This window comes from Chinchilla lanigera, unplaced genomic scaffold, assembly GCF_000276665.1.
Source record: "Chinchilla lanigera isolate Chin_1 unplaced genomic scaffold, ChiLan1.0 scaffold00044, whole genome shotgun sequence".
NCBI lineage: Eukaryota > Metazoa > Chordata > Mammalia > Rodentia > Chinchillidae > Chinchilla > Chinchilla lanigera.
The window spans coordinates 14,884,369-14,897,370 of NW_004955445.1; the positions used below are offsets into that span (position 1 = coordinate 14,884,369).

Here is a 13,002-nt window from a genome sequence, read left to right on the forward strand (position 1 = left end):
CCTATCCAGACAGCCTGTCACTGTAATGAATGGAACGAGCCCAGTAGGGTGACCAGAAGGTGTCTGATTATTACAGCTCCATTAAGACTATTTAAGGCAACAAGGAACAGCTGTGAGGAATATGATACAGCCTAATGAAGAGCAAACATTTGTTCACTTTCCAGCTCTGGGCAGACACACCATGTGCACAGCTTTCAAGGGGAGCAGCCACCTTGTTCTTAGACATTTGTGGGTGGTGACAGGCAGGCAGTTTCCCAATGGGGCACAGCCATGGAGATGGAAACTTCTAGTCACCCCAGAGCAATCTGACCAGGGGTGGGGTGAATATCTGTTCTTTCTGCTGTTCTTTCTTTTCAGCTGTTAACAGAGTCACATAATAACCCATTGTAGGTGGCTCCAGAGGGATTCTGGTTCAGTTCCTCAATTTTCAGATGAGTATAATTCTAGGGAGAAGCATAAGAAGCTAGTGGTAGATGCCCAAACTAAAGGGAAAGCCATGGTTATTCTTAAATCCTGAGGTCTCATAAAGACCAAACTGGAAGACCTAGGCTCCACCTCCTCATTTCAACCCACCTCCCTTGGCGTAAAATATAATGGGTCATTTTCAGGGAACAGCCAAAAAGCATCAGTAATCAGTGTGGTTTGAAACTTGGGAAAGAGTTCATGAGACACTATTAACGGAGTCCTATCCTCTTAGCCTGTTTTCACCATTCTCCTTATAATGTTGCCTAGTAACACAGCAAACAATACCTTTTGTGTATAATACCTCCCAACCAAATGGGCAGTTTTCAGGTGGTACCATGGGAAAACCCCTGGCTAAGAGAACACACCATATTCTCAACTGGTTTCTGAGATTCTGGGTGATCCTGGGCAAAACTCTTTCCTCATTAGATTCCACTTTCATCTTCTGTAACATGTTTGACTACCTAGTATGGACTTTTGAAGCCTAAGAAAGTATACTTCTTTATGGGGCTGGGGATTTAGCTCAGCGGCAAAGCGCCTGCCTGGCAAGCGCAAGGTCATGAGTTCGGTTCCCGGTACCAGAGAAAAACCAAAAAAAAAAAAAGTGTACTTCTTTACGAGCATTCGCTTAACCAGAAACATTGGTTGCATTCCTACTGTATGTTTTACACTGTCTTAGGTACTGAAAAAAGCTAAACAGAGAAAATAAAGATCCTCCTCTAAAGGCAGCTCATATTCTCACCATACTGTGTAATTGCGTACCAGAACTTTAGTTAAAATACTTTAGAGGTTTGTGAATGAGAGCAATTCAGAACAAAGGCAAGTGGAGGTTGGTGTTTTTATTTTTGCTTTTCGTCACTTCTATTCACCCCAATCAAGCAGCAGCTTCACAAAAAATGAGAAACTGAGCTGAAGAAAAGTGGAAGACTGGGTCGAGGAACATCACACGTAACTGAAGGAACCACAAGTATAAAGTTTGAAACATAAAAGACATGAAATGCTGCAGACAGCTTTTGAAAGGGAAACACAAAAGCCACCTAGGCAAAGAAAAATGAAACTAGCTAAAGAATAAAAGGAAAATCTGAAATTTTTGTAGAGTTTTCCTGAACAGAATCAATAAGGTGACAAACAGGACCTCTGACAGTCCATTGTCCTTAACCCTAGATGACTTCAAGTTTAGGGGAGAGTTGTTGGCCCAGAAAGCGCCACCCAGAAATCCAGGCATGCTGTATAGATGATCAAGAACGTGGTGCTGTGGGCTGGAGTGGAATAGGGAGATTCCCAAGATCATAGGCTCAGTGCTGAGAGGAATAGGGGTACCCCATTAAGCTTGAAAGTAAGGACAATGTCTTTCATCTCATCCCTGAGGCATCTGGACAGCAGTATATAAATTTAAAATATCAATTTAATTGGAACAAATTAAATGGAACGAAGACTAGTTCCATCAAATACAAACTGAAGTCACAGTGCAATATTTTCTTACTCCAGTGAGAATGGCTACTATCACAAAGGCAAAAAAAAAAAAAAAAAAATCCCACAAATGCTGGCCAATAATGAAGAGAAAAGACAATTCCCACAGACTCTTTCCAGAAGTGTAATTAACGCAGACACTATGGAAAACTATATAGAGGTTCTTCAAAAAACTACAACTAGAGCTGCTATATGATTCAGCAATCCTACTACAGGGTATAGATCAAAGGAATGGAAACCAATGTGTTGAAGAGACACTGCTATATGATTCAGCTATCCTACTACAGGGTATACAACAAAGGAATGGAGACCAGTGTGTTGAAGAGACAGTGTGTGTTGTATTCACATGCTTATTGCAGCATTATGTACAATAACCAAGATATGGAATCAGCCTAGATGGCCATTAACAGATGAGCAGTTAGAGAAATTTGGTGTATATACTCAATGGAATGCTAGTCATGAAATTGGCATCTGCAACAATATGGATGGAACTGAAGAATATTGTGTTCAATAAATGAAATAAGTCAGGCACAAAAAGAAATCTGCTGACTCTCACTTATATGCAAAGCTAAAGTGTTGACCTTGAAGAACTTGAGAGCTAAAGTGTTGACCTTGAAGAACTAGAGAGTAGAGTCTTGGTTACCAGGGTACGGGAAGGGTTGAAGGAAGGAGGAGCAAAGAGAAGATAGATGGACAGAGAACACATCTATATTTCAGAGAGGATTTTAAATATTTCCAAAACAAATTATACATGAAGTGACAAATGCCCTGATCTGATCACCACACATTATATACCATAAATATGCACAATTATATGTCAACTGAAAATAAAAATATAGTTGAAAGAGAATAGTTCCATCAAAAACAAAAGGGCAACATTTCTTAAAGAAAGAAACCAACACTGAAAAGACCCAGGCACGTGTAGCAGACTCTCCGGGTGTACTGAGCATCTGCCTATACATTTTAGGTGGGATCTCCCTAGGAATTTGCTGCCTAAACCAATGGAATCTCAGCAGGAATTTGCAGCTTAAACTGTCACGTGTGTCAGAATCAGCTGCAGACTTAGTAAGTGACTGAGGCACAGACTCACTGATGCAGAATAGATCCTGAGTCTCTGTATTTTACCACAGTCCCTGAGGAAATCTAGATACCTACCAAAGCTGGAGAGCCATTGGCTTAAAATTTATCTTTTAGAAGAAACTGTATCTTTTCATTGAGCCTTGTAAAGGATGCTTTGTGACTCTACGCACAGACACACATTGCACTATTCCGCCTTGATCCAAGTTCCTGTCACAGACAAATACTCCTATCTTGCTGCAATCTGATTTTCTACTTAGCTTCACCAGAAGAATTCATAAATTACCTCCTATTTAGTGACATGGTCCGCAATAATATTTGCTCTCCTGATGCCATGCTGAATACACGTCATTAGTCATCCTTTCCTGACTCCTCGGGCCACATTTATAATCCCCAAGGCATGTGCTTTTCAGCACAGCACGTGGTATTTGTTGAAAGTTTAGCCTCTACCAAGACACTACCACTTTTACTTACTCAAACAGCACCTTACAGTGAAATAGCTGACGGTACTCCTGTCTCCAGATACTCAGTGTCACTTTCCAGAGAATGTTTATATTATACGTAGAAATCTATACGTCATGTGCATGGTGTTTCTTTAATGTGGAGCTCTTATATTTCCCCGAAGCTTCACAACTGTCCATTGTGGCTTTTACCACCCACCAGCTGGCCATGGACTTCAGTAAATGTGGGTGTTGGATAAACCCATGACTCTCCATTGAGACCACACTTTAAACTCCTAACAGATTAAGAAATTCTTTGCCATGCCCTGCATACCACATAGTACCTCTACCTACAGTGACCAATTTGCCTGCCCCCCAGGCTTCAAGATAGTTGTGAGTTTAAAATTAAAATGCCAGGAACTTCCTTTGTCTGAAACGAACCATGGTATCCATGCCAAGGGTCCTAATCTTGGCTCTTGTGACAATACACTGAATGTCCCTGATCAAATGGGGGCATAGAGTGAAGTTCAGGAGTAGACTGAAGATTTAATGTCATATCCTTGGGAAAGAGTAGGATGGAAGAGTCTGTGAACCCATAGGACATCCCATGCATTGTGTCCAAGGCTATGAGCAATAGCTCAGGAAATGGCTAATCACCACCATACTCTGTGGGGTATATACTTTTATACTGAGATATTTTAAATTTTATTTTTTAGAGATGTACCATGCATGCTGTGCTTTTTAATAAATGAATAGAATCATGTAAATACCAATAAATTAGGAAACCTAAGGAAAGAAAGCCAAAAAAGTTCCTCATGCTGCTCCTCTGAATTAGAATTCTTCCCCACCCCTTACCTGAAATGTGTATTATTATATCAGTTTTTAGGGAAAAAAAATCCACTGAAACTCAGAGCAGTAGCACGATTTGCCGTAAAAACCTTTCAGACACTCTAGTCTTACTGCCTCTCGCAAAGCCCCATCTTTCCCCTCATTCACATATGTAGTTAGGATGCAAGAAATATTTCTTGATAAGAAAAATGAATATCAGTCCAGGTAAAATGGTGCCTTCTTGGTGAAGACACTCTGGAATCTCCCCTGCACGGAGTTCGGTGGTGGGCAGAGGCAAGAGAGAAGTACCAGAGAGCTGGCTGGCCGTGGAGGAGGCAGACCCTCAGCTGTGCCCTGAAGCATCAGCCAGGAACTGTCTGATCAGCAATCCCTGGGCCTGGTTTTGCTGCACCCCAGGGCATATCACATCCAATTATCTCCAGGGATACAGTTGTGCCAAGGAGCATGAAGGGAGGCATCATAGCTGACAGAACCTGCTAGGCTAGCGGGTGAACAGGTAAATGAAATGGACTAGCACAGCCTCAGCCTTGGATGGGAGGTGAGCTGTTCTCAGAAGCTTTGTATGCTGATGTCTCACTATTTGGGGCACTATTCAAATAGGTATTAGTACAAAGAGGAGTGTGCAAAGAAGGATTAAAAGCTTCAGAAAAGACCCCCTTAGCTCAGTATGATCAATCACAAGTGGAAGAAGGAACCAATCAAGCAGACAAAAGGGACAAATCTCAGTTCCAGCAGAAAATTAAAGTACCAAGTGGGGATGTACAGGCTGGCTGCAGAGACCTGTGAGCTCAGTCAGCACAAGACGTAAGAGCCCTGTGACTTGTGGTCACGTGATCCAAGTCTCCCACTGGCTCCAGGGACCTCAGATCTGTAGCTAGGAAGATATTTGCAATCACCGGGGAAATTAGTCTGGGCCAGGAACTCAATGATCATTTTATCCTATAATTTGTGAGCCTATAAACTAGGAGGAAGAGAAGGTTCCAATGACAAATGTCTTTAGCTGGCACTGGATCTGGCTCCGCCTCCTTCTTTTAAAATATTCCCTAAGCATTCCCTTTGATTTAGAATAAAGCTCATGCTCCTGACTGGTCAGCAAGACTTTACTAAGTGCCCCTGCTGGCCCCCATTGTTTGACAGCACTCATACTATTCACGTGACTTTATCCCTCTCTTCCATTTATGCTCTTTGCTCTGGAGAGCCTCCTTCAAGTTCTAGAACACAGCAAGCTCATTCCACCCCAGGCCCTCTCTGCTTGCTGCTCCTCAGCTTGGAGCTTTCCTTTGTAGGTTTTGCCACGGCTGGCATTTGCTCATCACTTAGTATTCAGCTCCACTATGTCAGCCAGTGACAGCAGGGACACACCTGGAACTGAACAAGTTGGGCTTACTCCTTGTTGGCGTGAGCTGAGTGCACCTCTTGGTGGATTATGGGGAATCTCAAGAAGGGGGTTATAGAAGGCCTCACGGAAGGTGGGCTGCACTAGGTGAAGTGAGAGACAATTTAAGGGAGGCTTTATTCTAGATCGGAAACTGCAGGAAGTGGTGTGATTTGGGATCTTAATAAATCTTAACTACCACAAGGGAAGACCAGGGAAAAGCTAACATTGTGATTAGCAAAGAAGTAGTAGTCAGTCTTATCAGCCAGGATAGGGGTGTGTTTGGTCAGGTTTTTTGGTTTGCAGCACTCATATTTTTGTCTGTGTTCTGCCATGACTCCAGAAGGGTCTTGCTTTGGTCTCCTTCTATCATGAAGAAGCAGCCTTGCCTACTGGTGTTATGTGAGGTCATTTGTGCTCAGCAGGAGAGCACTAAGGCCCAGCTGGGAGGGCCTGGCCAGCTCTCCGATATCCAGGAGGGCCCTTACTCTCACAGGCCATCCTTCCAAGGGATCTTGCCTGAACCACCTCATCTAAGTAGTCCCTTACCCAGTCACTATCTACCCAGGTCCTCTTCATTGCCTTGGCAGCACTCATTACAAACAATAATTACCTCTTTGCATATTGTCTGCCCCTTCTCACAACCGGAACTGTTCAAGATTGTGTCTGCCGTTATTTCTAGGACCTAGTAGAGTGCCCGGTCCGAGATGGTCTCTGTGAAAAGAAAGAAGAGAAAGAAGGAGGGAAGACATCACCAGAACATGTTCTTGGACAGGTCATTCTCTAACTGTAGGCCATGTTTTGTTGATACATAAAATCAGCTACAATTTTCTTGAGACATCCTTTCAAATCTGACTTTTGAGGATTCTGTGAATACCATGGCTCAGATCTCCAGATAGGAGGCCATCCCCAAATACATCTTTGGACTGAAAAACTTTAAAAAGTGACCACCTTGGAAAAGCAACACTGGCAAAGAGTAGAAAACATTTCCACGTTCAGAGAGAAATGTAAAACTAGAGCTCCACACTCTGGGGGGCAGAGAATGAGAAGAGGAAAGTAAAGATTGATAATGGATGAGTATAATGAGATGGCAATTTTGGTTTCAAAAGAATGTGATTAGCTCCTAATGACTGCCACCATTCCCTGGTCAATCTACTGTAACTAGCTACTAATGTAAAAATAATGCCTCTGGTTCCCTCATTTGGAAGACAGAAATGAGTCTTTCTTTCATACTTGTACCCCCTTGGATTTTTTTCCTCGAGGAGATTTTCCCCTATTCAATTACAGCTCCCTAGAAAGGGAAATAAATGTGTGATCAAAGCCTGCCAATTATGGGGTCATTACCACTCCCTCCTGAGCCCTCTATTAGGCATCCCTCCTCTGGTTTGTCTACATCATCACAGGCCACAAGGTCTTCCTCACCCTCCCAGGGCTGTGGCAGGTGCCTGGGTGCTTCCCCACTGAGAAGTGCTACTCACTCATCACAACTGTTGTGCTAGGTTTAGGGTTGTCAGCAATAGCTGCATTCAGGGTGTGTCCTTAATGGCATAGTCTTGATGTTCAGGGGACCATTTAAGACCTATGGGAGTGGCAAGAGTGACCTTCATCAGCTCTCTGCAGTGTCAGAATACAGAGGGTGCATGTACATTCTCGCGGGGCTCATGGAGAAGGACAAAGGCAAAACACAGGGAGGCAGAGCAAAGAGAAAACTAGTGAGTCTGCTCCAAAAAAAGAGTCAGTAAGCTTTGGGAGGGTGTCCTCCATCTGTCCTTGGGGTTACCCAAGATAGACGCTTGGGATCAGCTCATCAGTTGCCTGGAAGGCCATTGTGAACAGAAACATAACCGGGTGATCTTTAAGGTCATTCATATCTCTGAGATTCCATGACCTTTGTCTTCTGATGGCACAAAGTCACTTCATTCATGAATTTTTTCACCCACTTATCCATTCCAAATGGGTCTTTCAAGCAAGAATAAAACACAGAGCCAGCTGGGTCTTGAAGAGATGATCATAAGTAAGATGCTACACTTTCCATAGAGGAGCTTATGATCAAGTTGGAAGGCAGATATTTAGATTATGAGACTGAGAATGCAGTAAGCACAGTGAATGGAGGGATTTTTGCAAAGGAAAAGATGCTTTGCAAGATACATAGGTATTTTACAGGCAGATTCAGGTGAAAGAGAATTTCCAGGAGGAGAGAGCCATGTGTGAAGTCCAAAAAGTTTGAAACACCTTATTATTGCCTATCAAAATAGAGAAGTAAATTAATAGGGGATTTGGGTGAAATCATAAAGGGCCTCCTGTTAAAGCGTTTAGAACTTTTCCTGAAGACAATAACCAGGAGAATAACTGGGTCCTATTCACATTTTAGAAAGATCTCTCTGATTACAGTGGAGGATGGATTGGAGGGAACAGTCCCAAAGCAAGAGAACCCAAAGAGGAGATTCGTTGGAAAGTATTTCTCCAGGTAAATCCACTGTTTGCGAGAGTCATGGCTGCACATTAGAATCACCTAGAAAGCTTTAAACACCGTCTATGCCTGTGATCCATGCCAGAGAGTCTGATCCATTGGCCCTAGGATAAGGCCTTGGCTCAGGAGTTTTAAAGCTTCCCCAGGTAATTCTAAAATATAGCCAGAAAGAGACCTTAAGGTAAATGCAACCCAAACCCTGGGACGTATCAGGTACTCAGCATTATGAATTTTACCAAGAAATCAGTGTAAAAACATTCAAGGTATCCTGTCCTTGGCTTCATACCACTTTTAGGGGATATGTTGGGACACATGGTTTGCTTTTACCACAGAGGATTTCAGGTAGGAAATCCACCTCCCAAAGATCAGCTTGAATAATGCATGAGCACTGACCTGTCATAGATGCCAAACGGCCTGTCCACCAAGCGGGGCCTGCTGAGGGGCCAGACTTCAGCCAATCTGGTTAAGACTCCTCCTTATTTAGGGCAGACCTAGTGAGCAAAGATGGACAAGACAAGGATGATGCATTCCACAAAGTTCCTCCCTCCTGAACTGGAGACAGAGAGCTATGCAGACTGAAACTGTTGTTAATCCAGCTTCAGATGTAAAGCAAGGACCGTGAACAAGTCATACACCCTGTTCCACTAGACGCAGAATGGAGACAGTCAGCAAAACATAGTCTGACCTTCATGCTTCTACAGGTTTGCTAAAGCTGCCCCACTGTATTGAAAGCCCACCCTCCCCTCTGTGAAACATCTGACTGTACCTCCTCTTTGTTCATGACAACTTGGCTCATAGCCCTGACGAACCATCCCACAAGTGCGTTTGTTTGCTTATTTTATCTGTGTTTGCTGTCCTCTTAAACTGATTGATAAAAATCTTATCCCACCCCCTTGATTCTGGACCTCTGTTTCTAACTTCTTAGCATTGCAGCTTGAATGTCTAACAGACACGTCAAACTTGGCTGTCATCATTAGTGCTATTATTGTGACTCACTTGAATATGTTAAAAAGTACACAGTATGCAGTGCTAAGCAATCTAAGCATCCAAACACAACATTTTATTCCTCCCCAATCTTGTTTCTCCCCCAGACTTCTACACCTAAGGAAATGACATCTCTCCATTGATTTCTTCAAAGCAATGATCTAAAAGTCAGCCTTCATTCCTTTTTTCTTAACAGTCCTTGGTAGATATATTGGTGCCTTGATATCCCCTCTACATCCATGCTTACCTGATGACTATATGCATCTATGATTTTCACCTGAGGGCATCCTCAAGATAAAAGAATAGGGATACTTTGCCTACAGAGCATGGAAGAATATGGATACTTTGCCTACAGAGCATGGCAGAAGTGCTAGAGCATTCTCAAGGATGTCCTCAACCCGAAATTGACGGGTACATGTCCCATCTCTGGTGGGACAACTCTGATGTGCCTATGGGATTAAGCCTGGTTGTATACAATGGTAGCCTGCTCACTGACGTGCCCTATATTCCCTGGACTGTCCCTTTTTCCCCATCCTCCTACCCGTGGTCTCTGGGCCTGCCTCCCAAATGAACCACTGTACTCAAACCCATACTTCTGAGTTTGCTTCTGAGGCAGCCCGAGTCAACAATATTGAACATCTGAAAAATGATTCTTCTATCCATTGCCTTAGTTCAGGGGCCCATGCTACCATCTTGTGCCTGAAAAATTGCAGAAAGTTCCTGATCTTCTTGCTCTTTCCTAACTTTTATCCAGCCTTATTCCATACATGAGACATAATGCACTTTGTACAACAGACTGGGTGACTTCCTTGCTCAAAATTTTTCATGGTTTCCCCATTACACTTAGAATAATATTCAGGTTGCTAGCCAGAAGCTGTACTGCCTTGTATCTGTATTCTGCCATCTTCTCTAGGGGTTTCTACCATTAGTTCTACCACTTCACTCTCATCCATGAATGTGACCACTAGTTTGCTGCCTGAACACCTTCACAGTTGCCTACTTTTGGAAAATACTTCCTACTTTTCTCAGGTTTTTCACATCATTAAGGAATGTACTTAAATGTTACTTCCTGTGTAACCTGAAATAATCCCTATTCTTCATCCCTATCCCTTTATCCTGCTTTATTTTCTTCATAGCATTTTCCACTGTCTAAAATTATGTGTTTGCTGGCTTATTTACTACATCTCCTGTTCAATTCAATGCTCAAGGGGATTGATCTATTTCTCTGCACTCCCAGTACCTAGAACAGTATCCAAAACATATTAGTGGATCAAAAAGTATCTGTGTGAGTGAATGAGTGAATGAATGAATGAATGAATGACTTCTCTCCTGGAAAGACTGTGAACCAATGGCCCACCAAAGACATCAACAGTTGAGTCAAATAGCAAGGAAAGAAGTCCATGGAAGGGACTAGGCTGTGTTCTTCCCAGGCCCCATCCAAGGACACACTACCCTTTACACGGAGTGTCCTCTCTTGCTTCCCTTGTTGCTTCATCTCCATGTCGATGAAGCTTCCACCTCTGGCTTCTAACCACTCTGCCCTTTCTTTTTAGGCCTTACCCGAGGGGCAGACCGCTTCATGGGATACAGCCAAGGAAGATGAAAATCGCAATAAGAATCGATATGGGAACATCATATCCTGTAGGTACCCTCCCGAGAGAGCCTAAGCATCAAGCTTGGTGAACACGGGGGCAAAAAAGCTATTGTTTACCTCAAAATTGTTATCAAATAATCCTTGATGTTTCCAGCTGTGGGTCAGAAGGTTACTGCGGTGGTCCCAGCAAAAGGTGAAGAAACCTGAACAAAGGCAGCAACAAAATATTAGCATACAGCTTCTATTCAGTTCTGGAAGGAGAGGTGGAAAGGAAAACCATCACAGAACTGAATACCCCACACAGGTAGCATCCAAGTATTACCACTGCTAAATACTGCTGTGTACAACCTTCAAAGCAACATAAACACAGACAGGAAAACGTTATCTGAGAGAAAATGCTGAGTAGGTGTTGTGAATGAGAAGAGGGATGCACAGCACCGTTTGTCTGATTTAGTGTAGCCGATCTGGACCTTCTGACATTTCGCCAATTGCCTGGGGAGCAGTCCTTGCTCTCAGATCTCAGTGTCACATGATTCAGCCAAAGTGGGGAGAAGGGGCTGTGTGTGACAATTTCTGGCATCGTTCAGAGTTTTGTTTTGTTTGGTTTTGAATGTCTAGACATGCCTATAAAAAAACTTGGAGGGAGAAAGAATAAGATACAAGCAGATTGTAAAGGAAGAAAGAGGCAGAAGTTTTAGCTTAGCTGTTTCCTGTGCTGATTTAGGAATGGGCTATGAATGGTGAAGCTAATCAGAAAACATTTATAATTTGTCTCTTAGAAGATAGTAATGCAGACAGCAAGATTTCTTGCAAGTGAATTGTCGGAGAGAGATATTCGAACAGTCAGCATACATGTATTAAGATTTATGATGTGTGGGTTTCCTCCAAACATTTCCTATGCTGGGCCCAGGGAGATGCAATACCTGCTTCCAGGGCAGGTGGATCTTGCTCTGACTGGTCCCCAGTATTATCTGCTCAAGTACAATACCTACTGTGCCCTAAATATCAAGTCACTTACTCACTCTTCCTGCCAGAGTGTGAGTCCAAATAGGACACGTTAAATGATAGGCTGTGTGACAATAGGTAGTGACTCTCATCTTTGTCTCTGTTTTTTGTTTTGTTTTAGTTTTTTGTTTTTCTTCCCATACCAGGAATTGAACTCATGACCTTGTGCTTGCCAGGCAGGCACTTTGCCACTGAGCTAAATCCCCAGCCCCTCGTCTTTGTCTCTGTAAATTGGGTTTTACAGTGTCTTCCTCTTAAGGATGCTGCCCAAATATGAAAAAAAATATCACTGGAGCACCGTGAAGGAAGTGGGACACGTTGCAAGATGTGGACAGGCAGGCGGGGCTGCATCTCTAGGGCAAAGCCAATGTGAAGCATGCCGGGAATTGGAAGCCAGACTGTGTATCTCCTTGAGTCTCCACAACTCATCTTTACCTGAGCCACCACCAGCAATTTCCTCAACTCTGTCAAACCTTTTTCCCAGTTGCTCCATGTCCAATTTGGCCCTACTTTTTGCCTCCCAAATCCCTGACTGAAGTCAAAGGTCATCTTCAAAACTAAAAACTCTTCAAATACTTTTTCTTCCCTTTTGAGTCCTCCTGATTGCAAGACCCTCAGCCATTTCTCTAGGTTCATCACAGCGCTTCATGGCAGCCTCCTCACGTAAGCTGAACTGGCTGTCACTCAGGAGCTTTCCATGCTTCCTCTTTACCACAGGACCTTTGCACATTCTGTTTCCAGACACCCATCTCTCCTGTCTTTGCCCTCCTAAGGCCCATTCACTCTTCAGCTCTCAGTTTGGTTCTCACTTCCTCACAGAACTCTTCTGACCCTTCAGATGTGGTCAGACTCCCATCATTCAATCCTAGAGCACAATGTATGTTATTTCTTTGGCCCTTGTCATCATTGTGACTTGAGACACATCTGAATGATTACTGTGACAGCCTATTGCCTGCCATAGCTGCTGTATGACATCAGAGCTGGCCATCTTGCTTTTCTATTTCCCCAAACCTGGTATGACATGGTGTCCAATAAATAGAAACTGCATGTGGGGAAGTCACTGCAGACTGTGATTTCTGCTTCCCATGTAAGACAGAGAACACTCAGCAAGGATGGATGGAAGGTTAGATCAAAACCACACTCTGAAGGGTAAATTCAAGCAAGCAAGAAGAGAGTAGGGAATGGACCACAGGAGGGAGGAAAGGAAAACACCATCCCCTCTGCGAGGTCTTCCTGAGAAGCAGGGCTCCAGGGAGTAAGGAGAAAGCAGAGCTCC

General features: G+C 43.3%; 1 protein-coding gene across 2 annotated transcripts in view; it reads left to right on the forward strand.

The window, feature by feature from the left end:
* The window catches only part of Ptprt (protein tyrosine phosphatase, receptor type, T), a 775,250-nt gene that overhangs the window by 698,618 nt on the left and 63,630 nt on the right, over positions 1 to 13,002 (forward strand). The window contains exons 17-18 of one of the 2 annotated variants that reach the window (XM_005392501.2): positions 8,045 to 8,140; positions 10,681 to 10,768. In XM_005392501.2, coding sequence (XP_005392558.2) covers positions 8,045 to 8,140; positions 10,681 to 10,768 — 184 coding nt within the window. The remainder of the gene's footprint in view (positions 1 to 8,044; positions 8,141 to 10,680; positions 10,769 to 13,002) is intronic. The other variant, XM_013518366.1, reaches the window with a different exon arrangement.